The 26,533-nt window shown below is 40.6% G+C and overlaps 1 protein-coding gene across 1 annotated transcript; it reads left to right on the forward strand.

The window, feature by feature from the left end:
• Positions 1-24,299: 24,299 nt before the first annotated feature.
• On the forward strand, positions 24,300-25,920 carry hoxb1a (homeobox B1a). The gene is made up of 2 exons (XM_057817517.1): positions 24,300-25,086; positions 25,595-25,920. Exons 1-2 carry the CDS (start codon positions 24,300-24,302, stop codon positions 25,918-25,920), a joined length of 1,113 nt encoding a protein of 370 aa, XP_057673500.1.
• Positions 25,921-26,533: the final 613 nt, after the last annotated feature.

Below are 26,533 nucleotides of genomic sequence, written 5' to 3' on the forward strand. Positions count from 1 at the left end.
GCTTCCTTGTATTTGTGAGGACTCTGGCTGCAGCATTCTGTACTAGCTGCAGCTTCCTGACTGATTTTTTATCAAGACCTGTAAATATACCGTTGCAGTAGTCCAATCTGCTGAAAATGAATGCATGCACAAGTTTTTCCATGTCTTGTTGAGTCAGAAGCCCCTTAATTCTGGTTATATTTTTTAGGTGGTAATAAGCGGATTTAGTGACGGACTTTAGATGGCTATCAAATTTTAGGTCTGAGTCAATAATTACGCCAAGGTTTCTGACTTGATTTGTAGCTGTAAGTGACATTGTGCTAAGTTGGCTGCTTATCTTTGACCTTTCCTTTTTTGGCCCAAAAATGATCACCTCTGTTTTTTCCACATTTAACTGGAGAAAATTCTGGCACATCCATTCATTGATTTGATGAATGCATTTACTCAGGGAGACTAAGGGACTATAATCATGTGGGGACACAGAAATGTACAGTTGTGTGTCATCTGCATAGGCGTGATATGAGATGTCATACTGTTCCATTATCTGAGCTAACGGAAGCATATAGATGTTAAATAAGAGTGGTCCAAGAATTGACCCTTGAGGGACTCCACACGTGAATTTGGTTTGTTCTGACTGATAGTTTCCGACTGACACAAAGAAATCCCTATCATGTAAATAGGATGTGAACCACTGAAGAATAGTGTCAGTAAGCCCTACCCACTTTTCCAATCTGCTGAGTAGTATGTTGTGATCAACCGTGTCAAATGCGGCGCTGAGATCCAATAGTAGCAGAACAGATTATTTGCCTGCATCGGTATTCCGACGAATATCATTTAGGACTTTGATAAGCACGGTCTCGGTGCTGTGTTGTGGCCGAAATCCAGACTGAAATGAGTTAAAAAGATCGTTTTGCATCAGAAAAGTCTGGATCTGTTCAAACACAACCCTTTCGATAATTTTCCCCAGGAATGTCAGATTTGATATTGGCCTGTAATTACTAATGGTTGAGGCATCCAGATTAGGTTTTTTTTAGGAGAGTTTTTATCACTGCAGTTTTTAAAGTCTGAGGAAACTCTCCTGTTTGGAGGGAAGTATTTATAATCTGAAGTATGTCTGGGGCTATGCAATGAAAAACAGTTTTGAAAAAGTTTGAAGGAAGGATGTCAAGGCAGCATGTTGTGGGCTTTAATTTCGACACAATTTCTGTTAAAGTGGCATAGTCCAAGAGGCTAAACTGTCGAAGATTGACGTGGGGGACATTTTGGGAGGCGTTTAGTGTTTTGTTAATCTGGAGTTGCACACAGTCTGTCTAATCTTTAGTACTTTGTGTGTAAAGAATGCTGCGAAATTATTACAGGACACCTCAGATGCCAATTCCTGAGGTAATGACGCTTGTGGGTTTGTCAGTTTGTCAACAACAGAAAATAGTGTGCGAGTATTGTTGGTGTTTCTACTAATGATCTTTGAAAAATATGACTGTCTAGCATTTTTCAGTTCCTGGTTGTATTTGCGAAGACTCTCTTTGTAGATATCATAAAAAACTAGGAGTTTGTTTTTTCGCCATCTGCGTTCTGCTCGTCTACAAACTTGCTTTTGTTTTATAGCTAGTATGGCATTTCTCCAGGGTGACCTCTTCTTTCTTGACAAAGTTTTTGTCTTAATCGGGGCAATAGTGTCCATTACAGTAATCACACTGGAACTGAAACTATTTACAAGTTCTTCCACTGGAGCTATTGTAGGGGTTAATGACGAGGCATAGGCCTGTGTGAATAACGCACATGTGTTATCACTTATGTAACGCTTCCTAATCACCTCGGTTTCCCTTTTCAGAGGATGGACAGGGGTGGTCATTTTAAACATAATGCAGTAGTGATCAGACAGAGCAACATCATTTACTGTGACCTCAGAGATGTTAAGACCTTTGGATATTATTAAGTCCAGTATGTGCCCTCTGTTATGTGTTGGAACTGTGACATGCTGAGATAAACCAAATGTATCCAAAATATTTAAAAGCTCTCTAGCACATCCGTCTTCAGGATTATCAACATGAATGTTAAAGTCACCCACTAAAACAACACAATCAAAGTCCATGCAGACAGAAGACAGTATTTTGGTAAACTCATCAAAAAACATTGTGTTATACTTCGGTGGTCTGTAAATTGTTACCAAGGCAGCTCTGCAAGGGCTTTTTAGCTGAATGACAATATATTCAAAGGAATCAAACTGACCACATAAAATATTCGTGCATTGAAAACTGTCCCCGATCAGACTGGCAACCCCACCTCCTTTCTTATGGGTTCTTGGCGCACTAAAGAAATTGAAGTTTGTGGGGGTTGCCTCAATCAGAACTGTTCAACTCTTATCTTGATCTAACCAAGTTTCTGTTAGGAACATCATGTCTAGGTTATGTTTGCTGATAAAATCATTAATTAAGAAAGATTTGCCAGCTAAAGATCTGATATTTAGCAGAGCCAATTGGAGATGCCAGACTGGATTCACTGGTGAGTTTTGGGAATGACATACTATGCTTAACAGGTTGGCAGAGTTGATTGAACGTTTTTTATTTCTCACCAGTCTAGCCCTTTTTTTGTTGTTTATCACCACTGGGATTGTTGAGCATACATACTGTACTCCATAGGGCCCCGGCTTTTGCTGGGACAGAACAGTCTTTGTAATGTTGTCACAGCCTGGACCCGGTGCACATCATATTGGTGTCGCAAACATGGCTTCCTCCATAGAAGGATAATACCGTGTAGTTCCAGAGTTGTAGTGCTTTGGCTTTGCCCAGAGAGAATTCCAGGGGAGGCTGGTTGGTTTGTTGCCATCTTCCCCTGGCACCTGTCGGGTGTGACAGGCACAGGGTGGAAGCGAAGACATGAACTTGAGGAGATCAAGAGACTGGTTAACCTTGCTATCTAGATCCATGGAGTCCCAATCAGGTTGACTCATTATTCCATCCTAATTAAGTCGTCGGCGGGGTGGCTTCCGGGACTGTGGGGATTTAGGCCTTGATGAGGCCTTAGCCTGACTGAGTCGGCGGAGTGGTGGCGTCTTGGAGTGTGAGGATTTGGTGCTGGATGGGGCCTTATCCTGGAGTCGGCGGTGTGGTGGCGTCTTGGAGTGTGAGGATTTGGGGCTGGACGGGGCCTTATCCTGGAGTCGGCGGCGTGGTGGCGTCTTGGAGTGTGAGGATTTGGGGCTGGATGGGACCTTATCCTGGAGTCGGCGGCGTGGTGGCATCTTGGAGTGTGAGGATTTGGGGCTGGATGGGGCCTTAGCCTGGAGTCGGCGGCGTGGTGGTGTCCTGGAGTGTGAGGATTTGGGGCTGGATGGAGCCTCGTCAGCAGAGGATTGCACGGTCGGGTGGTTCTCCTCCTGTTGAGCTGATGGAGCCGCTTCTTGGGTCTCGTCTGAAAGGGGTTGATCACCTGCTACCAGGGTCTCCTCCCGTTGAGGCAGTGGAGCCTTAGCAGAGGAGGGTTGGTCACAGCCTGGCAGGGCTGGCTTAGTCATTTCCCCTTCAGCGACTGTAGGCTCCATTTTTGGAGGAGACTTTGATCCTGCGTGCACACTGTCTGATTCAGCACTCATCCCAGCCTCCATGTTTATCAGATGTTTAGGGACAGCTTGCCTCCTTTCCTCGAGATAAGCAGACTGTCTGTGCCTCAAGAGATAAAACATGCTGCTGCTTAGTAACCGCACTCCTGACTTATTTAGGTGAAGGCCATCGTTCTTAAAGAGATGCCTGCGCCCTGAAAATATGTTGAAATTGTCAATGAAGTACATCGATTGTCCAGCGCATGTTGCTTTGAGCCATTTGTTGAGCATCATCACTCTGCTGAAACTTTCATCCCCCAGCCTGGGCACGGTTTTGGGTCCACTGAAAAAAACCTCAGTATTTAAAGTTCCGACTTTGTTTATCAGTTCAGTGAAGTCTTGCTTTAAAAGCTCTGATTTTTGCTTCGCAATATCGATGGCTCCTGTGTGTATTATCAGAGTGGTGACTGTTGGATGCTGAGCAGCAATGCTCAGGATTTTCCCTGAGATATCAGACACCGTAGCTTTGTTAAAACAACATACTCTGGTATTGTTGCTACAAAAGTGTTTCATCCCATTCACAGCAAAGTCGCCCACTATCAGAGTGCGGGGCCCATTGGGTCGCTTTCTCTGTAGCCTGCTAGCACATGCATTAGCATCGTTCTGCCAGGGTCCCGTTGAGTCTCGATGGTGTTTGTTTGCATTCTGTGGGTCCGCTCCCACTCGCTGTTTTGGGAAATCGGCAGAGTGGTTTCATTCCCGAGCTGTCCATTTACCTCCATATTCACTTCAAGCCGGTAGGTTTTTGTTTCCAGTACTGATATCTTCTGGAGCAGTTTGTGGTAATCATCCATTGACAGGGGAGGCATGTTGCTGCTAATTAGCTTCCGTTAGCCGAATTCCTCAGTTCCAGTCGCGATAGGGCAGACTTGTGTTCTAGTAATGACAAAAAGCACTTTAAAAGGCTCAAAAATGCTCAAAAAGCCTTTGCTTAAATATAAACAAGATTAAAAGAAAATTCCAAGACTTGCTAAGTAATTTAGAGGTGATTAAAAATGATTAAAAAGATGATTGAAGCTTGAGAAGCAGGAGCAAAGCAGAGAGACGTCTGCACAGTAGCGAAGCAGCAGGAGAGTAGATGATTGGATGAAACTTTACCCATTCAAATCAAATCAAATGAAAATTGCTGAACCAGTGCAACTTCAAAAAGAATAATGTAAGGTGCACATTTCCAATCAAAAACCAATAAAACCATGAAAAAATCCCCGACTAAAAATTGCACTTTGTTCTGGTGTTTGAGTAATAATAAGGTTACATTTTTTTTTAATAGGTTAAGCCTAATGTCAAAAATTCAGAACTTTCACTAAAATGACCTAAAAGTAACAATTGAGTGTCACCCTTTCCATTTTGCAGTCTTGTCCATTGTCCTCAACCATGTTTTCCCTTCTTAATAAAATGATATAAGTATACTTTCAGTCTAGGCACATACAGGTTAGGCTGATCAATAACTAAATTTGCCATATAGGATGTGTGCATGTTTAGTTATATTTTCGGACTAGTTGGTTAAACCTTTAATTACATATTTGGTGTTTTATGTGATGGTCCACATGGTCATCACCTCCATGTAGGTGTCATTCCCTGAAGTGCAGCTGCAACACGCCTTGACTCCTGAAGAAATTCAGCAGCTGCCAGAATTGATTTCAGAATTCTGATGTATTGAAAGTCTACAGCAGGGGTGTCCAAACTTTTTGCCAAGGGGGCCAGATTTGGTCTGGTAAAAATGTGGGGGACCGACCTTGGCTGACGTCCTTTACGCAGAACAATACATTTAAGCAAATTTTAGCAAGCCATTCTGTGTGTCACATTTGTTTTATTATATTTTTTAAATGAATAATTTCAACAATCTCGCAACTAGCATTCTCTTTCGACTCTCGGGCTCTTGCGAAATACTGCTGCTGTGAAATTAAACTAGCTTCAAAGTTGCTTTAATTTCTCGCTGCATATCTTCACTGTAATCTTGTCGTACATGTTAGCGTGTCTTGTTTGGTAATATCGCCTCACATTGAAGTCTTTAAAAACAGCGACTGTGTCTTTGCAAATGAGGCAGACACAGTTGTTGCATATTTTATTGAAGAAATAGTCCAATTTCCACCTATCCTTGAAGCAGCAGCCGTCGCAGTCAACTTTTTTTTTTTGTTGATTGTCGCCATTTTAGAAAATTGGAAGTCAAGGATCACACAGGGTAATGTTGCTTAGAGTGCTGCTGCTTTTAAGTGGGTAAATGAGGAGCAGCATTTAGTGTGTAGGCTACTTTGTATGCTGGTAGCAGTACTGCTGACAAATTTATTAAGTCTGTGTGCGGGCCAGGCAATATTGATCTTATAACAGAGGCTGGGGGCTGGATGAAATTTGACCACGGGCCGCATTTGGCCCCCGGGCCGCACTTTGGACATGTCTGGTCTACAGCGAGACAGTATCCATCCAGCATCAAATATTTGAACTTGTTTGAAATGGTAGCATGGCATGTTGGTTGTGGTTGATGTGACAGTACCTCAGCAATGTGAAGAAATAATTAAGGCAATGATTGTTTTTCTGCAAAGTAACAATTCATTGATGACCACTGTAATGCAATACAAATAATGAACAGGCAATTGATGTAAAAAAAGAAAAAAAGAAAAAGGACTTCCAACACAAATAACTCATTCAACAATGCAATGCTGGACACCAACATGAGCCACTTAAGGTAAGTAACCTTTTCCCCTAATACTGGCCAACTGCTCACCATCAGCATTCGCTAAAATGTAAATTATTGTGTCTTCGGGGAGTAAAAAAGCACGTAGATGAGTGAGGAAGAGAGATGTCTGTTATCGTTGAGGAACGACACCCCAACCTGTCCATCATTTGAGAGGTTTAAGCTTTTCGGATGTACAGTACCTAGAAGAAAATAGATGACAACACAAAGGCAAAATGGTATAAAAGAATAGCTACGAAAGCATTTAACGAGACACCAGTCGGTGCAAACAGTCTACCTGAGCCCTTGCGAGTGTAAACCACACGAACTTGAATGTGTAAATTTCGCTTCACTAATTTGCGCGAACGCTAAACTATTCCTTGTGAGTTTAATAATGTTAGCAAATTTATCCGCGTCCCGCCTTGCCACCACTTCCAGAGACTGATGCGAGTTATTAGCTTATGGAAAATGATATAGATTCAACATAGCTCAACTGGACTTATGTAAAAAGTTAAAAAACACACCAAATTACCAGTTTAATACGTACCTTATCCTCATGTGACCGATTGCCAGCTTCCCGTGGCCGCTCAGACGCCGACCTTCTCGTCGACTCCCCTTATTTTACGAAGCAAGCAGCAGGCAGGCAGGTCGGCAGACATAGTCGATCGAGAGGATCGCTGCACTGGCGTGTCGCTCGACCAATGAGTGAATAGTTCAACATATGTAGGACCGCCCCCTCATTTGAATAACATTTCCATTTGCATGTTCGTGCTGACAATGAAATAAGTAAATATAAGGGAAAGCACTTTTATTTATTGATTGACATTTATTTCAATCAATATATTTATTTTTGTATTTATTCTTAAAATTTTTAATGTAATTTCTTATTTTTGTATATACATATCCTTTTTTTTTTATATACTTTTATTTAATTAGCTATTTATTTCCATATTTATTTTTGTATTTATATTTATTTTTTGTATCTTATTTCTTATTTTTGTATTTATATTTGTTTTTATTTAGCTTTTTATTGATTGATTTATTTTTATATTTCATATTTTTAATTTTGGCAGCTTTGGTCCTCCATATGATAAACAATTTACTACATACTACCGATGTAGAAAAAAATAACGTGGTCCTTGTGTTCGGTAATGTTGCAAAAGATTGAACGCCTTAACGCAGCACCAGTGTGGAGTTGAATAAAAAGAGAATCACGTTTGCTCACAATGTGCCTCACGTGCTTTAAACACAAATAAAGTACACGACAGTCTTCTTATATCTCAATGTGCAAAATAAAGCGTCATTATAATCTGTTGGGCAGAAAATGATATGAATAGCCAGCAAACAAACTAAGTTTAATACATTTATTCTTTCGTTTTCCGTGTCGCTTATTTACCGCCACGAAAGCTTCAGGAGCAACATCTGATAAGTCTGATGAATCTGACAACACTGAACACCGGCAGGATGATCATCAATCTGGACATCGCTTTTACGTGACAAAAATAAGGTAAGACGTCATTAGACGCCATTAGACTTCTCCATAGAGGCAAACTGCATCAACGTTTTCGTGTGCTATTATGCACGGGTTATCTGCAAAAATAATCAAATTGCTGTGTTTCACTCTGTACCCTAATTACCTGTATATTCAAAGCACACAGCAAACAGCAACTAACGTTACTGTTTACATTGACTGACACTGGGCTGCTATGGGTGTATAAACACCCCAGTAATGGCGGCCAACCACTAGAGGGCGCCATACACAAATCTCTACCCAGATTAGTCAAGAGGAACAGGCCAGATTGCGGTCGTTAACAAATTATTTTTTTATTTCTCTGCGGCCCGGTAGCAAATGCGGCACAGACTGGTACCAGTCCCTGGCCCGAATGTTGGGGATCCCTGCAGAGTTAGATGACCGTGTTATGCCAAAAAGAAGACACAAATATTGTCAAATTTAGACTAGAACACTGTGACCCATCCAAAGAGCATGTGTACACTCTCGTGGAGAAAAAACATCGTTACCCTGAATGGTATAATGGAGTCATATGTTTGTTGCGACATCTCATCGGTGAAACTGGTAGCTCTCTGTCGGCATCTCTGGCAAAAATAAAGTCAATATGTAGAATAAAGAGGGAAAATGTAACAACTCTAGTGTAGCCCAATGTAGCGGAGTAAGAGTAGTGTTTCTTCTTCACAAATCTACTCAGCTAATAGTAAAAAGTATTGTGTGGTAAAACTACTCTAATGCCCCTTTCCCACTGAAACTAGTGGGTCAACGCGCGTTTTTCCAAGCTGATGCATCCCACTAGCAATTGGCATTTGGCAACTTTCCCATTGACGAAAAAAGCTGTGTCTTTTTTTTTTCCACCCATCTAACCCCCCACCCCTCCTCAGCCGTGCGTAAGGTTCATGACGTCACCACGCTAAGATGCGCTTCGACAAGTGCGACCGAATTCATTCAGTTCAAGGAAGTAAGCAATGCAAAGCAACATGGAAGCCTCCTTTCCGTTTGTGTTCCCTGTTTTCATGCTTTTTACTGCCCGCAAAATAGTCGAAATGCAGCAAAGGATCAACACTGTGCTTGTGCTGAGGCAACGTAGGCGAGGAGTCATGTACGTCACAGAAGGAGGAGAAGAGCCTTTGTTTAATCTATTATGGCTATTGCTAATGCTGCTACACCGACTGTTCGCCGTATGTGGATCTGGACTAGAACACATGTTTTTTGTTATGACGCATCACGTACTAGCCTACGTCACCACGTAGATTAGGGTGTTGACTGTTGACCCGGGGTTTTGCTTTCACACTGCATGACGATCAGAGCCGAGGTGATTTTAACGTGGGTCGCTTGGCGGGTTGATTGACACGGGTCGAAGCGGGTCGCTGCACCTTTCCCACTGCCACCAAAAGCCGATTGTTAGCAGGTTGACACAGGTTTTTTGGCCAGTGGGAAAGGGGTATAAGAAGTACATTTTTCCAAAAGGTTACTCAAGGAAATGTAACGGAGTACATGTAACCCATCGCTAGGAGCGAGATACCTCCGGCTGGGCCGCATGCTCAGTCCTCGTGAACGGTAGTCGTGCTCGACACTGGGTTAGGGAGGGGGTTTCATGGTACTGCATGGTGTTAAGGTTTAGGAGGTGCAGAGGGGAGGATTAAGGGTAGTCTGTCTCATATGGAGTCTGGTAGTCCCCTTCTTCCTGTAACCTTTTGGTCTTTCCTGAAGCATGAGTAAAGCCTGATGCATTACATGCTGTACTCCTTATTTTATCCCCTCCAGACAGTCTCTGCAGCGTGTCCTGGGTCGTCCAGGGGTCTTCCGCCAGTGGGATATGTCGGAAACATCTCTCCAGGGAGGCGTCCAGGAGGCATCGGATCCAGATGCCTGAGTAACCTCAGCTGACTCCTCTGAACGTGGAGGAGTAGCGCCTCGACCCTGAGTCCCTCCCGGATGACCGAGCTTCTTACCCTATCTCTAAGAGAGAGGAAATTCATTTCGGCCACTTGCATCCGGGATCTTGTTTTTTCGGTAACGACCCACAGCGCGTGACCATAGTAAAAGGACTGAAAGGAGGAAAATGAAGTTACATTGATAAATAAGATTAAAAAATATAAAATAAATACAGTAATATAAAATTCTTAAATTCATTTTTTTTTTACCAGTGATGATGGTCTTCAAAAGCAGATGCTTGTGGGAGATTTTGTTGTTCAGTTCCCTCCTGTTCATCTGCGTAGTGACCTGTTTGGACATTGTGGTCTTCATTATTCTCCACTCTGTTATTCAAAATCTCAGGTAGGAAGTCTGAACATATATACTAGTCCTTCTAAAAAAATTAGCATATTTTGATTAAGTTCATTATTTTCTGTAATGTACTGATAAACATTAGACTTTCATATATTTTAGATTCATTACACACAACTGAAGTAGTTCAAGCCTTTTATTGTTTTAATATTGATGATTTTAGCAAAAAAGTCAAGAAAAAAACCAAAAAACCCTATCAAAAAAAATTTGCATATTTCATCCGACCAATACAAAAAGTGTTGTTTAATACAAAAAAAGTCAATCTTCAATTAATTATATCAGCTATGCACTCAATACTTAGCCGGGAATCCTTTTGCAGAAATGACTGCTTCAGTGCGGCGTGGCATGGAGGCAATGAGCCTGTGGCACTGCTGAGGTTTTATGGAGGCCCAGAATGCTTCGATAGCGGCCTTAAGCTCATCCACAGAGTTGGGTCTGGTGTCTCTCAAATTCCTCTTCACAATATCCCACAGATTCTCTATGGGGTTCAAGTCAGGAGAGTTGGCTGGCCAATTGGGCACAGTAATGCCATGGTCAGTAAACCATTTACCAGTGGTTTTGGCACTGTGAGCAGGTGCCAGGTCATGCTGAAAAATGAAATCTTCATCTCCATAAAGCTTTTCAGCAGATGGAAGCATGAAGTGCTCCAAAATCTCCTGATAGCTAGGTGCATCGGCCTTGCCCTTGATAAAACACAGTAGACCAACACTAGCAGCTGACATGGCATGCCAGACCATCACTGACTGTGGGTACTTGACACTGGACTTCAGGCATTTTGGCATTTCATTCTCCCCAGTCTTCCTCCAAACTCTGGCACCTTGATTTCCAAATGACATGGAAAATTTGCTTCCATCAGAAAAGAGTATTTTTGACCACTGGGCAACAGTCCAGTGCTGCTTCTCTGTAGCCCAGGTCAGGCGCTTCTGTCGCTGTTTCAGGGTTAGGGTTCTCCCATTGATGGAAGAAAACACACTCAAAAAATGCCATTTTGAACTTTTAAATAGGTGTTTTTCATTGTATATACACATTAGTTTTGTTTTGACACATTACTGAGTCCATTGTTTTATTTATCATGTAAGAGAGTCAATTAAAACACTTATGAAAAAGCATTGCTTTACATACAACCCCTAGCAAAAAGTATGGCATCACCAGTCTGGGATGAGCACTCACTCAGATATTCTATCATGTTGAACAAACTCAGATAAAAAGCTTTAAAAAGCTTACTTCAATTACTTCAAAAGTGCAACTCTTTAGCATTCAGAAACACTAAAATAAATGAATGAAAAACATTGTGGTGGTCAGTAAATGTTAATTTTATAGAGCAAGCGCAGAGAAAAACAGTGGGGCAAATAAGTATTTAGTCAACCACCAATTGTTCTCCTACTTGAAAAGATTAGAGAGACCTGTAATTGTCAACATGGGTAAACCTCAACCGTGAGAGACAAAATGTGGAAAAAAAATGAAAATCACATTGTTTGATTAAAAAAAAAAAATCCAAATTAGAGTGGAAAATAAGTCTTTGGTCACCTACAAACAAGCAAGATTTCTGGCTGTCAAAGAAGTTTAACTTCTTCTAACGAGACTCCACTCGTTATCTGTATTAATGGCATGTTTTATATCATTATCGGTAAAAAAGACACCTGTCCACAACCTCATTCAGTCACACTCCAAACTCCTCTATGGCTAAGACCAAACAGCTGTCGAAAATTGTAGACCTGCACCAGGATGGGAAGACTGAATCTGCAACAGGTAAAACGCTTGGTGTAAAGAAATCAACGGTGGGAGCAATTATTAGAAAATGGAAGACATACAAGACCACTGATAATCTCCCTCGATCTGGGGCTCCATGCAAGATCTCACCCCGTGGCGTCAAAATGATAACAAGAACGGTGAGCAAAAGTCCCAGAACCACACAGGGGGACCTAGTAAATGACCTACAGAGAGCTGGGACCACAGTAACAAAGGCTACTCTCAGTAACACAATGCCAGGGACTCAAATCCTGCACTGCCAGACATGTCCCCCTGCTAAAGAAAGTACACGTCCAGGCCCATCTCCGGTTGGCCAGAGAGCATTTGGATGATCCAGAAAAGGACTGGGAGAATGTGTAATGGTCAGATGAAACCAAAATAGAACTTTTTGGTAGAAAGTTTCTCGTGTTTGGAGGAGAAAGAATACTGAATTGCATCCGAAGAACACCATACCCACTGTAAAGCATGGGGGTGGAAACATCATGCTTTGGGGCTGTTTTTCTGCAAAGGGACCAGGATGACTGATCTGTGTAAAGGAAAGAATGAATGGGGCCACGTATCGAGAGATTTCGAGTGAAAATCTCCTTCCATCAGCAAGGGCATTGAAGATGGGTCTTTCAGCATGACAATGATCCCAAACACACAGCCAAGGCAACAAAGGAGTGGCTTCGTAAGAAGCATTTCAAGACCCTGGAGTGGCCGAGCCAGTCTATAGATCTCAACCCCATAGAAAATCTGTGGAGGGAGTTGAAAGTCCGTGTTGCCCAACGACAGCCCCAAAACATCACTGCTCTAGAAGAGATCTGAGTGGAGGAATGGGCCAAAATACCAGTAACGGTGTGTGAAAAGCTTGTGAAGATTTACAGAAAATGTTTGGCCTCCGTTATTGCCAACAAAGGGTACATAACAAAGTATTGAGATGAACTTTTGGTATTGACCAAATACTTATTTTCCACCATGATTTGCAAATAAATTCTAAAAAAAATCAAACAATGTGATTTTCTGGGGGGGGGGGGGGGGGGTTCTTCCACATTCTGTCTCCCATGGTTGAGGTTTACCCATGTTGACAATTACAGGCCTCTCTAATATTTTCAAGTGTGAGAACTTCCACAATTAGTGGTTGACTAAATACGTATTTGCCCCACTCTACATATGGAGTCACCCCATTCTGAAGAAAGAAATAAGGAATCAGGAGAAACAAACAAATATTAAATGTACAAATAACAATCAAAACACATCTCTAGTATTTAGTAGCACCACCTCTGGATTTTATGACAGCTTGCAGTCTCTGAGGCATGGACTTGATCAATTTGATGCCAACTCTCTTTGATTGCAGTTGCCAGATCATCCTTGCAGGTCGGAGCCTTGCTGTGGACCATTTTTTTCAATTATCACCACAGGTTATCAATAGGGTTGAGATCTGGGCTATTTGCAGGCCATGACATTGACTGGATGAGTCTTTCTCCAATAAATGTTTTAACAGTTTTAGCTCCGTGGCATGATGCATTGTCATCTTGGAAAATGTAAACTAACATCTTTGTAAATCTCACTGGAACAGCACCAAACAAAAGTTCCAGCGTCATCACCTTGTCCAATGCAGATTCTTTACTCTTGACACCTTGTCCAATGCGGATTCTTGACTCATGACTAAGTCTTAATTAAATCATTGAGGCATTTTTCATTTAACTACATAACTTAATAGTTACTTAAAGCAGTTGTGTGAAACCACTTGGAATAAGGTTCTTGCATAAATACAATGTTTCATTTTTTGAGTGCAGCTGGATGCTGACAGACAGATTTACAGTAATTTTCAAACTATAAGCCACTACTTTTTTTCCCCACATTTTGAATCCTGTGGCTTATAGTCCACTGCGGCTTGTTTGTTGATTTATTTGGGGTAATTCGTACCACTTTATTTGACAATGGCGCCATAAGACCGTCATAATTATGAAATGACACTGTCATGGTTATTAAAATTAATGAATGCTTATGACAGATGTCATTTAGTGTCATCCGACAAATGATCTCATTTTTGAATGGTATGTCCAGCTCGGATCTTTTACATCCATTACCAGTTAACATCTTTTGGTGGAAAATATTCCTTAATACAGTGAGGACAGCTGCAGCTTATAACCAGTTTATTTATGAATGAATGCTGTTTTCGTGTCAAATCTGGTGGGTGGCGGTTTATATTCAGGTGCGCCTAGTAGTCCGAAAATTACAGTACTTTTAGAGTCAAAAGCAGAACACAGCAGTAAAATAATATAGACATGTTTCTGATGTACTTCCGCTTTACTTCCTTATGTCTGCTAACAACTTCCGTTTTAGAATTTCTCTATCCAAACCAGCAAGGGAGTTGTTAACATTACTCATCGAAATCCCTTAAAAAAGACAATTTGGAAATACCGCATCCATCTTCCATCATGACGACAGGAGAGGACAATATGTTCATGAAGGCAGATGTGGAACCAAGCTCGCGCCACCACAAAAACCGGGTGTTTTTGTAGCCATATTGCCGCAGGTGGTACGAAAGGCATGTTCTTTCTATCCCTCGATTTTCATGTGTCCGGTGCTCAAAAAATACTAAAACTAAAATCTTGCGCATGAAACGTCTTGTTGCCTTTGATATTGGTATTACAATGACGATTGTATTTATGATGATTTTTAGTATTTTTTAATACTACTACTGTACTTCTGTGGCTGCAAGCCTGTTGCTAATCAGTAAGTGTAGATGGCACAATTATGTCAACGCATGAATGCAAGTGTTACAAGTTTTTTGTTTGTTTGTTTGCAGGTGGAAAACATTGTTAGGCAAGGGAAGATAAGTTGATGTGCCTCGCAACAGCACGTACTGTACATTAATGGACATATATCAAGACAATGTGCGTTCGCCCCGGGGCGGCCGAGAGGCTGGGGCAGGAGACGGTGGCTCGTTTCGCGGCGGGCCGTAAGCTCGATCCTGAGATCCAACTTAGACCTTTTTAACTGCAGCAACTAAAGATACACTATTGGAGCTGGAATTATTGAGGACAACAGGAGAAAGCCCATCTGGATGCTGCCGAGGGTCTCTGTAATGTTGAGTGAAAGTTTGAAGAAGCTCCCTTAAGCTCTGCTGTCTTCGTATGTTCAACCTTCGTTAATATTTGTCTGATAATTTTATAAATTGTGATATATTGACCTGTTTTGCACATGGACCGATTTTTTAAAATAAAACAAGAAAGTGAATCATGTTCTCCAAATGTTTTATTGCGAGCAATATCTGCAATAAAAAAGAATGACATAGTATTTCTGTTTATATCTATATACCTTGTAGTATTTCCTTGTAACAACAAAATCCATGCCAGCCCTTCTGCATTCTGCAAATGTAATATAATATGTAATTTCACCTCATTTTGGTCACTCAAGTTGCCGGCGTATCAATGTGCAGTATACCTCATGTCAACACAGGCTGACAGGTTGTCATAATATTGTCCACGAATGATCAACAAAGTGATAAGGACAGTCATACAATCTCACCTACGTCTCATCTACGTCGTGCTGAATCCATTTTTGGAGATTCCGTGGGTTCCTCTGACTTGATTTTGCAGTGTTAACTTTGTCAACACACTGCTTACCATATTTTTCGGACTATACGTTGCAGTTTTTTTCATAGTGTGGCAAGGGGTGCGACTTATACTCTGGAGCGACTTATGTGTGAAATTATTAACACATTATTATATCATTTCACATGTTATTTTAGTGGGACACTGATGGTTTAGTAAACTTGTTAGTATATTCTTTTTGCTATAGTTATCTGAATAACACTTAATAGCTATGTTACGTTAACATACCGGCCACGTTCGCATTTCTTTGTTCATACATCATGTAACATTATCACTCATACTGTACACTTGTTCAGCATGTTGTTCTATATTGGTTTTTTTTATTTTAAATTGCCTTTCAATATGACATATATATATCTGTTCTATGTGTTGGATTTTATCAAGAAAATTTCCCCCCAAAATGCGACTTATACTCCGGTGTGACTTAGGTTTTTTTTTTCTTTCTCTTTATTGCGCATTTTTTGGCTAGTGCGACATAAGCCTGAGTTATGCTCCCGTGTTGCGGTGACGGCACAGCGACTATGACGTTATCTGACATTCGATGGTTCTCCGGCCAGGTGACGCGTTGCTCTGTAATTCACCGCCAAGCCACTAGAGGGGTGTGGCGTCATGTTTGTACGGTTTTGGGGTATGCTTGTTGACTTCCTTTTGTCTAGTTTAACAGAGAAAAAATAAACAATGCAAGATGGAACGCTTGAATGTGGAACTTCAGCTCATCAACATTGAATAAATGTTGATCATACAAATGTTGAGGCGCAGGCGACGCAGAAGACGGTTTCGAGGCGGTCTGTCAACTTTTGATGCTGCATAGAGAGTTCTAGCCTCGGGTGGAAACCAGCTAGCTGTAGCGGCTAGCTTCAACCTGGCGTCGAGCACTGCATCCAGTGTTTTGTCCGAGGTCTACAAAGCCCTCCAGCCCGATTTGTTTGCCGTGTCCTACAACCGGCCAGTGGGAAGCCATAGCAGATTTTTGGCGTCTATGGAATTTCCCAAACTGCATTGAAAGCATTGATGTTAACTAGTGATGCACGATAATGCATTTTTCAACCGATACCGATAACCGATAATTTCCTCCTCATTCCAACCGATAACCGATAATGTCAAGCCGATAATTCTATTGAAAGATTTATGTAAAATTTTAAAGTATACACAAAAGAAAATATTACTGTGCAAAAATATAATTTATTGCTCTTTTTTTCAACATAAGGTATGAACAAGTCGTCAATTCAAACATCTAAATAATGACAGATTGTCTGACATTGTGTAATGGTAAACCTTTGGCAACAATTACAGAGTAAATACCTAAGTTACACAAAAATGCGTTTAAAAGTAAGCCATTCCTAACATATATAACATTAATCCGCTGCAAAACACACCTCCTTAAAACTAGTCAGTTTTAAGTGTAAATCTATTGGCAATAAGTGAAATTATCTGCGATCGCTTCAAGTGTATTTCTCTCAGATTTCTTGGAAGAAAAATAGCTAGCTGAAAATAATCTTAACAGCCTTGTTTTAAGCAATACATTATTATACTTAATCCTAAAAAAAAAAAAACTTGAAGAAGGAAAGATTTTGAATAATATTTGTGGCTACAGAATATTGATTTAAGAATTTGATTATCTACTGGGACTGTAATTGAGCAGACAAATAAGTTAAATAATTTGAAAAGTGATTGCTAATGATATATGCTTTGTTGCACACTGTGAAAATGATTACCTCAAAAGAGCGAGATGTCATGTACCCATTCTGCAGCGCTTTGTTTACATTTGCGGCTTTCACGACATTTGCGTTACAGCAGCTAAACTGCTACACGGCAGTACTATTTGGACGGAGTTGGAGCTCGCATCCGCGTGCGTGTTGTTTTGTGCCTGAGTTTTATTAAGCCGAAAATAAAGGCAGCGTTACAAAGTCATCTGACCGCTCGTCATTTCACATTCTGAATGCATTATTGACTGGCTGACTTCGTTTTCTCCATGTTTAAATTATCATGTAACCACTGTGCCGTCATGATAAGCTTGCTTACCGGACATCACTTTTTCATGAAGAATGGTGCTCGTATAAACTGCATTATTTCTTTTATCCAGGGCTTTGGTTCTCGGGTCGTTAAGGTAAAAAAAAAAAACACGTGTCTTGTCTCGGCGGCGGCGGCAGCTACATTGGTACCGGATAATCCGCCCGCCCCGGCCGGTTCGCCGCGGCGTATTCGGGTCCTGGCTCTGCTCGCACGCCGTGGGGGAACACTCGAGAAACCGGGGTGTTCGCCGGAGGTCCAGAGGCCGGGGAACCGGGCTCGGCCCGCCCCGCCTATGGCCTGCCGGACTGGCCAGAGCGGCGGGCTCCGTCGGAAGACGGCTACTACTTGCCGACTATCGGTCTCCAGTAATGCCGGTGTTTAGCCTTAGATGCGAATTTACCACCCACCTTGGGCTGCATTCCCAAACAGCCCGACTTTGTATCGTCACAAGCCCTGTAGTTTAACTTAGTGTTTACAATAGCTTTAGCATTCCTGCTAGCAGCAGCCTCGTATTTGTTCCAAAATTCTTTATGATGCATTTTTAAATGGCTGCTGGGTTAGTGGTTTTGAATGAGGACGCGTTCTTTCTGCCTCGTGGAACTTATACGGTACATGTTTCGCAGATGGCGAGAGCGTCGTTTTTTTAGTAACAGCCGCCATAATATTCAACTACTTCTTGTCTTGTAACTACGCCTCCTCAACCCCTCCTCCCTCAGGGGCTTCAGAGAGGGGAGGGGTTGAGGAGGCGGTGTGCTGAATTCTTTGGTTGCGCACATTTGGAGGCAAAATCAAGTATATAATTATCGGATTGCATTATCGGTTGAATTTTTTTATTATCTGGATTATCTGTGTGACGTCATAATTGCCATTATCGGCCAATAATTATCGGTGACCGATATTATCGTGTATCTTTAATGTTAACGTTATCATAAAAGCACCGAGGCACTTTCAATCAGTGATAATGTATCGTGTGTGAACTGTCTGTTGTTGAAAATTAAACATCAAAACAACTCATTTGACTCCAAACCTGTGCTTTATTCTTCATATACTTGAAGTGTTACACGTAAATAAGTCACAGACTCACAGCAAACATATGTACACAATAAATAATGATAAAGTGCACCGACCAAAAATACGACAAAGTGATAACAAGCTGGCAGTTTTTGGTCGACTGGGTCACCGATTTGTGTGGCCATTTGATTCCGAACACACACATACTGTAGTTTTCTCGGTGGTTCTTCCATTTGTTTTTATTCAATCACTGACTGACCTCCAGCCCCGTATTTTCAGCAATCTCCTCCCACGAATTGCTTGCCATTTGGCAATCTTCACAATGTCTTGACGAGACATTGTAGAAGTTGTCGTACTTGCTCTTCGTTGATGCTCTCATCGGCTTGGTCCATTTTTGCATGTAGAAAAATAATGTTTGAGAATGGTGGTAATTTCGCACTGAACCAGAAACAACAGTCTGAGCGGACCAATCATAGTCTATTTCCACCACGTCAAAAGTGTTGACGCTACGCGAAGTCAGAAAAGAAAAGAAGGACCCAGAGAGGCTACGGCGCAGGGTCGTAAATCGGGTCTTCCTTGACGGCGCAGGTCTGACGCGGAAGCCTAACTTGGCCTTTATAGTTCGAAAAATACGGTACTTCAACCGCAATTCTTGTTGTTCTTTCTAAACCGGAAGTACAGAGCAGACGTTTTCCAAGATGGCGCCGCCCATATTTCGCTCAGGAAACTTGTCATTAGGTTCGTCGGGAATGATTTCTTTATTTTCATGCAAACCTCTTAGAAAACGATCATAATCGGTCACGCCAAGCAGCCAGACAGGTTCACGTTCGTCACTCTGCCTCAACCTGCTCTATTTTGGCCATTAAAACCTAAAATAAAGATTTACATTACATTATACATTATTGTGTATCTGTACTTTACGTAAGTACAAATATAAAGTTGTACTTTTTACTTTTACCTCACTACATTCTACAGCATGTATCTGTACCTTTTACGCCACTCATTTTCAAATTGTTGCCTGCATTACACGGTACTTTTGTTTGTTTGTTTGTTTGTTTTTTGTTCTCATTGTGAATTGATAGTTTCGTTTTCATGCCTCCGGCGCACATGTGTCAGACCGGTCCTCAAAGGGCCGCAGTGGGTGCGGGTTTTTGTTCAAACCCATCAGGTAACAGTAAAAGTAGTCATCCAAAAAATGTACTCAAGTGCAAATTTAAAAAAGTAGTTAGTGAAAAGAATACTCAAGTAATGAGTAACATTGTGAGTAGCTGCTTAGAATTTTTTTTTAACAATGGTATTTTTTTTTCTCAGCACAAAGTTATCTATATGAACTTTTGTTTTAATAATGCTGTGCAATAACCCATTAACATAACCACATTAACCCAAGAAATACAAATTAAAGAAAAAAAAAATCATTGAATTCCGCCAAGAGAAAAAAAAAAATGACAGAAATGAAACCGTATTCATCCAAAAAGCATGAGTGCCCTCTAGAGGACAAAATAGTTCCTAGTTTGATAAGTGAATACAGTAGTTGCTTCATAGAAATACAAATATGAAAATTAAGAGGATCATATCTCCGGTCTTCCGTGGTCAATCGGTGCCAAATAAAAACTGGGAGAGAACTTTAAATCCGCACTTTCTAGTCATATTAAGGGCAGCGCTCTATGTCAAATACTTAATTTTTTACGGTGCTTTAAAGACGCCACATGATTGAATAGACTGGCATGATCATAGAACAGCAAGCTTGCGTCTGATTGGTGTAATTGAGTCAAGTTCAAGTGATTATTGTTGCGACATCTCATTGATGAAATTAGTAGCGCTACTCTTGGCATTGGCGACGCTGGCAAAAAAAAAAAAAAAATTAAATCTAATATGTAGAATAAATAGGAAAAAGTAACGACTCTTGTGTAGCCCAAAGTGGCAGAGTAAGAGTAATGTTTTTTCCTCACAAATCCACTCAGGTAAAAGTAAAAAGTATGGCTAAGTGAAATTACTCTTAGAAGTACATTTTTCTCAAAATGTTACTCAATTAAATTTAACAGAGTACATTGTAACGCATTACTAACAACCACTGTTTGTGTCTTACCATTGATTGCAGTCAGTTGCTGCTTGTTTTAGCAGAAACCTCATTGGTTGAAATGTCTGTACTGGATCTGTTGGAACAAAGACCAGGACCCACGGAGGCCCTTTGTGGAATCGGTTTGACACCCCTGCTCCGGCGCAATCGATAAGCCCTGTGAAACTATACCCTAACTGAGCACTAGAGGCGGCAACACGAGTACAAGCAAGATGAGCAGGTGAACAAGATATTGACCAAAAAAAACAACAACAGTGTAGCAGTGCGCCTTCAGATGGGTGCTGCACACTCTTGTACAGTAGGTGGCAGTATGCACCTGATATGGTGAGAAAATACTTTTACTTTTGAGTGGCGTACCGCAAGCAACACGTCACTTTTGCTCATTAATATTCATGACGTTAGCAATTTAGGTTAGGCGGGTCAAACTCCCGTTTGTCCCCAATAGTAAATGAATGAAAATAGTGTACGAACGAGATGTTTACTGAGCTAAACCTACCAATTCTGTTTGAAAATGATGTCCCTGTTGCCAAATTCACTGGTAAAGATATGGAAGAACATGCAAATGTTCAGTTAAGGAGATGGCTTGAGTGTCGAAGGCTGAAAAAGACAGGAAAAAGAGCCGACCTGATCCAGAGGTAGCTTTTTTATCGACACCTTTTTCTTGTGTGCACTGTCTTATGCCACTGACAATGACATTCACCTGATTCAACAGTTTATCCTTTACCACCATTTGCCCTGTCTTTCTTATATATTATATCCTCTGGTTGTCTTATGTCTCTGACCGTTCTTGGGGGCAAATTACATTGCCATTTTTGTGTGGCGATCGCAAATGCTACTCCGTGACAGCCAACGAACACTTTTAATTTTTTCATTAATAACAATAACAATAGTCTTAATCTAAACAAACTTATCCTAATTCTATAATTTATTTACACTTCCCACTTACTAAAGTTTTTTTTTTTTTTTAACAACAGAAAATGTAACAGTGGCAGTCAGATACCATTTTCATTTTTTTCAGGTCATTCATTGTCAGAAATAAGCAACACGGCAAAATGCCACACTAAAAAATAAATACAAATATAAAAATGGCTTACCTCTTAATCCTTTGAAGGACCATAGCCCCCAACAAAATGTTTACTGCATATGAAATGTGAATGGCTTCACCTTGCTGTCGTTAGACTTGTCTTTGGACGTCCGCGCAAGTTGATCCATTTTTCACATTTTTTCCTCCGAGTTTTTGGTTTTGAGAAACGTATGAAGAAAACATCCTGCATATGTCATAATTTTCAGAGTCGTTTCTACAAGTTCCATAGCAGCAGTGTTTGATCGGCATGTTCTTTTTTGAAAGCTATTTTACCAGAGAAAACAAGCAGAAATAACATGGTTTGTATGTGAGGGCGTGTCCATAATGTCCCACTTCCGCGTTATGATGGCGATGTCACGGTCTATAAATAGCATTTGTGCGGTACGCTATATAAAGTAAATTTTAAAGGAAGTACTTTTGTAGTTTTACTTTTTTTTTCTTAGATACTTGCATTTTTACTAAAAGTAATTTTTTGCACCTGTATCTGTGCTTTTACTTACGTAAGAAAAAATGTTTAAAAAGTTTGTACTTCATCCACCACTGGTGCGTAACTGCCCATCTCTGGTTTTACATTTGTGATATGTTTTCACTTGCATTGTGGCCTTTTTCTCCTTTGACTCAGTACTTTTCTGTTCATGCTAAGCGAAAATTGTGAAGTAATATTTAGTTTTAATGTCATGTCAATTCATTGCTTTCAAAATAAGACACAAACCTAACCTTTTCACCTCACTCTCGTTGCGCCTTGTAGTCACTTTACCAACCAAACAGTCATGTGGGTGTCATTTAATCTTCATCTTGTACCCGTCTGTTCCTGCATTCTTCCTGCCCACTTACTTTGCTTCTCGTCCTTTCATTCACTATGTGATCATTAACTGCAATCCTTGTTAGCCACCCACACAACACGTCATGACTTGGAGAGAAGCCAGAGAGAGGATTAAGCTCTGTCTTGAGGATTAAGTCTTGAAGGCATCTTTTTCTTACAAATTATTGACAGTGAAAATAAATTATTCAAACCAAAAATTTGATTTAACTTAGAGCAAGCTGGCCCTTTTAGATATATGCTGCATCGTATGGTCCTATAAAACTTGGAATAAAGATCAAACTCACATTAATGAGGCATATTTAGCATCCTACACAGTCTCATGAAAAAAAATGAATTCATCCCTGCAATGATTGTCTAATTTCATGCAATTACACAGAATCATTATGATAATGTCCTTTCTTTCTGTCCTGCTTGACAAAAAGTAGTTGGTTAACAGAAGGCCTGGTGTCTCCTTTAACCTCATTGCTATAACAGATTGGCAAAATCATCTAATTTGCAAACCCACGGTGAAATCTTCACCCAAACATGGCTCTGTTCAATATGCTCGTATCCCAAAAGGTATATATGATCATCTTTTTATGAAACCTCATGTAATCTATGCAGACTTTTAAACAATTAGTGCTCACATGGGGGGAAAAGCAGGGGTAATATTGATGAGAGATTTATGTGTTGGTTAAGAAAAAAGGCTATTGCATTGATTTTGAAATAGAGTTTGAGTTGAGACAATCTGATTTTAGTAAGTTTTTAAGCATCTGCACTACATTTTTATTATTTGATAAAACAACAATACAAAAGTTCCATTTACATCGTTTTTCTAATTCGTCCATCTGTATATATATACATGTATGTATAAATAAGTTAATAAGTATACTGTATGCTCTCCATTTTTATTATTCGATACAACAACAATACAAAAATCTTAAATCTATATCATTTTTCAATATCTATCTATCTATCTATCTATCTATCTATCTATCTATCTATCTATCTATCTATCTATCTATCTATCTATCTATCTATCTATCTATCTATCTATCTATCTATCTATCTATCTATCTATCTACATACATACAACTGCATTATCGTTGCTTTACGTGTGGTTTATTTAATTTAATTTTATTTTTAAGAGCTTTGTTTCTCCCGATGAAGATGCCCGAGAGCAGCAGGCCAGCTCCTCTTTTATTCTCACACCTTCTCTTTGCTCTGACAGATTCGTGCTGATATCAGATTGATGGGTCGGTTTGATTGAAGTCTCTTTGTCGTACTAATGTCACTGCGAGTGATGGATGAGGCGCGTGCGCTAATACAAACGCGCGCACGCCAGTCCTCTCTGCTCCTTATGCTCTCTTTCACGCTCACACGCACGCATATATACTGGATCCCTTATTCGGCCAACAAACTTCTGGGCCTTTGGTCACCCTAGGCGACGTGACGACAAGCCATGTGACCCGACAGGGGTAAGAAAAGAAGTGACGGCAAAAACAGGCGAGACGCAAACGAAGAAAGCCGCGTATGGAACGAAAATAAATTACAGGATGGATGAAGAGGGACTTTAACTTTGGTGCACGAAGAGGTGACGCTACAATTTCTGTTCCGTTGTGTTGTTTTCGTCATCGAGTCTCAATATTTCCTGCGATCGTAAAGGCCTTCCTTCTCCATAAATATCATATAACATAAACACTTATAGCAGAGAAGATTTATTTATCTCTGATTCCGTTTGTGGGAAGCAGAGTCTTATTTCTTTTCCCTATATATTTTTTTCGAGTTTTGTACATTATTTTCATGATTTTCGTCAAGAGTGTTGCTTTTGTTTATAGTTATTTTTCATTTTTGGCTAGATTTAATTGTTATTTTATTGTTATTTTTTCCCCCGAATCTTTACCACCTATAGTCTGCATGGAAACCTCGAATATGAACTCATTTTTGCAATATTCAGTCAGCAATCGATCATATGCTCGACCGAAATCAGGATACAATCAGCATTTGCATCACCACCCTTTGGATCAGCATCAAAGTTTGAAGCTGGCCAACGACAATAGCCACCCGGGCCACTCCGCTCCCCAAAATCCCATCCCCGTATCGAGAGCTTCCAGGCTGAGTTACAATGTGGAAGAAAGCTTGCATTCGAGCTCTGACGGCGGAGGACGCAGTGAGCCAACAGAACCGATACAGCATCACTCGCAACCCCCTCATCACGAGCATCCACAGACGCACAATGGCTACTATCCTCACCTTAACGACAGTCAAAGTGGATTATTGTCTACCTTTTATAACGGAAGTACTGTCAATAACGGAGCCTATTTGGAGCAGGCCTGCACCGCAAATGCTGACTACATGACAACGACAGGCCCTGCCAACAACATCCATCCTCAGTATTTCATGGACGATCCAGTTACATCGACTTACTATCATCAGTCAGCATTTTCTACCTCACCCCCCACCTTTGGACCAAGCTATGGGACCCTGCCTGCAGCCTATTGTGGCTCTCAAGGCGCCCTGGTCGGTTCTCATTACCCGCCTCAGGTTAGCTCGGGTCTCGACGCAACGGGTTACCTTGGACTATCGCACGGGGGAGGTTATGGAGAGATACCTGGGAGAGAAAGGGAGGATGAAGAGAATCAGCAAGCCGGACCCGGACAAACATTTGACTGGATGAAGGTGAAGCGGAATCCACCTAAAACAGGTGTGTGGGTGCGCGAGTACGTGACTTTTTTTTTTTTTTTTTTTTTTAAATAAATAAATTAATTAAGGACCTCAATGAAACATGTTTAAGGAATATTGAACACAAATTGAAAAAAAAACCTCAAGCCACGAAAATGTGACAATTTTCAATTATATTTCCTGTTTTATGTGTGAACATTTTATATGCCTTTTACACATTTCATTTTATTTTTTATTTCGTCCGGCTTGACATTTTCATGAACAAAACATTCTTGAGTGATAATGTTTATGTAAATCCGGCATTATTTAGATCAACATTATCCCATCATTTCAGTTTCATATTGGATAAAATTATTAATTATTATGTGCGCAAACCCCGCCCCCATGCATACAAACACAAACACACACCCACAAATCAAATACGAGACGAACAGAGAGCCTATTAGATGCTCTGGTATACATGTGCATTGCGCAGATTCATTCATCTTTTTTATTTATTTATTTTACGTTTTTATTTATTTTTTTCCCAGTTGTTGCGTCCGACTTCGGCCTCGCTGGCGCGAACATGCGCACCAATTTCACAACACGGCAGCTCACGGAATTGGAGAAAGAGTTCCACTTCAGCAAATACCTGACTCGGGCACGGCGAGTGGAAATTGCCGCCACACTCGAGCTCAATGAGACCCAGGTAAAGATTTGGTTCCAGAACAGGCGCATGAAGCAGAAAAAGCGCGAGAAAGAAGGAACGTCGACTCCGGTGCGCCCCTCTTCCTCAGGTTCGTTCAAAAAGGACTTGGAGGAAACGGACAACTCTTCTGTGTCTACCTCACCAGAGACCTCCCCAGACTCTGAGTAGATGCAACAAAACCAGGGATGTCTTGGCTGAAAGTTTGCAAAGAGACAATTATCTGAAAAGCCAGATGAAATAGAGGAGAAACATCCAAATAGAATCCTATAGATTTGAAACGCTCTTTTTTCTGATACTGAATTATTACATGCATGAGTGATTCAACTTGTTGGATTCAGAGATTAAATAAAGTTTGCCTTAATTGACGACAAAAAAAAAAACTGTTGGAAAAAAGGACAATTCATGTAATTCGGGGCTGAGTGCTGGAAAAGTCGTTGGTGACCTATTTATCATGATCAACAATTACGAGGCCCTTATTTTTTAGCCTTTTTTTTTTTTTTACAGTGACATTAATGATGCTACTACTATAAAAAAAAAATATATATATATATATATATATATATATATATATATATATATATATATACTAAATAATATTTCAAGCTACCTCAACTATATCTGCCTTTCAAAGTTCAAAACATTTTTGTCATTTGCCTTCCATAAACTGAATTTTGTTTATTTAATCAATTACAATCTTGGAATAGCATTTTACAGGAAAAGTGGTCTGATTGACCACCATGATGGCGACCATTTTGTTGGGGAAGTGATAAAAACATTACAA

This window comes from Corythoichthys intestinalis, chromosome 16, assembly GCF_030265065.1.
Source record: "Corythoichthys intestinalis isolate RoL2023-P3 chromosome 16, ASM3026506v1, whole genome shotgun sequence".
NCBI lineage: Eukaryota > Metazoa > Chordata > Actinopteri > Syngnathiformes > Syngnathidae > Corythoichthys > Corythoichthys intestinalis.

What these genes read in the sequence shown, in the direction of transcription:
- hoxb1a (XM_057817517.1), top strand. Translation starts at nt 24,300, where the DNA reads ATGGAAACCTCGAATATGAACTCATTTTTGCAATATTCAGTCAGCAAT. An exon ending in GCGGAATCCACCTAAAACAG is followed by an intron (nt 25,087 to 25,594) that starts GTGTGTGGGTGC and finishes TTTTTTTCCCAG; the next exon opens with TTGTTGCGTCCGACTTCGGC.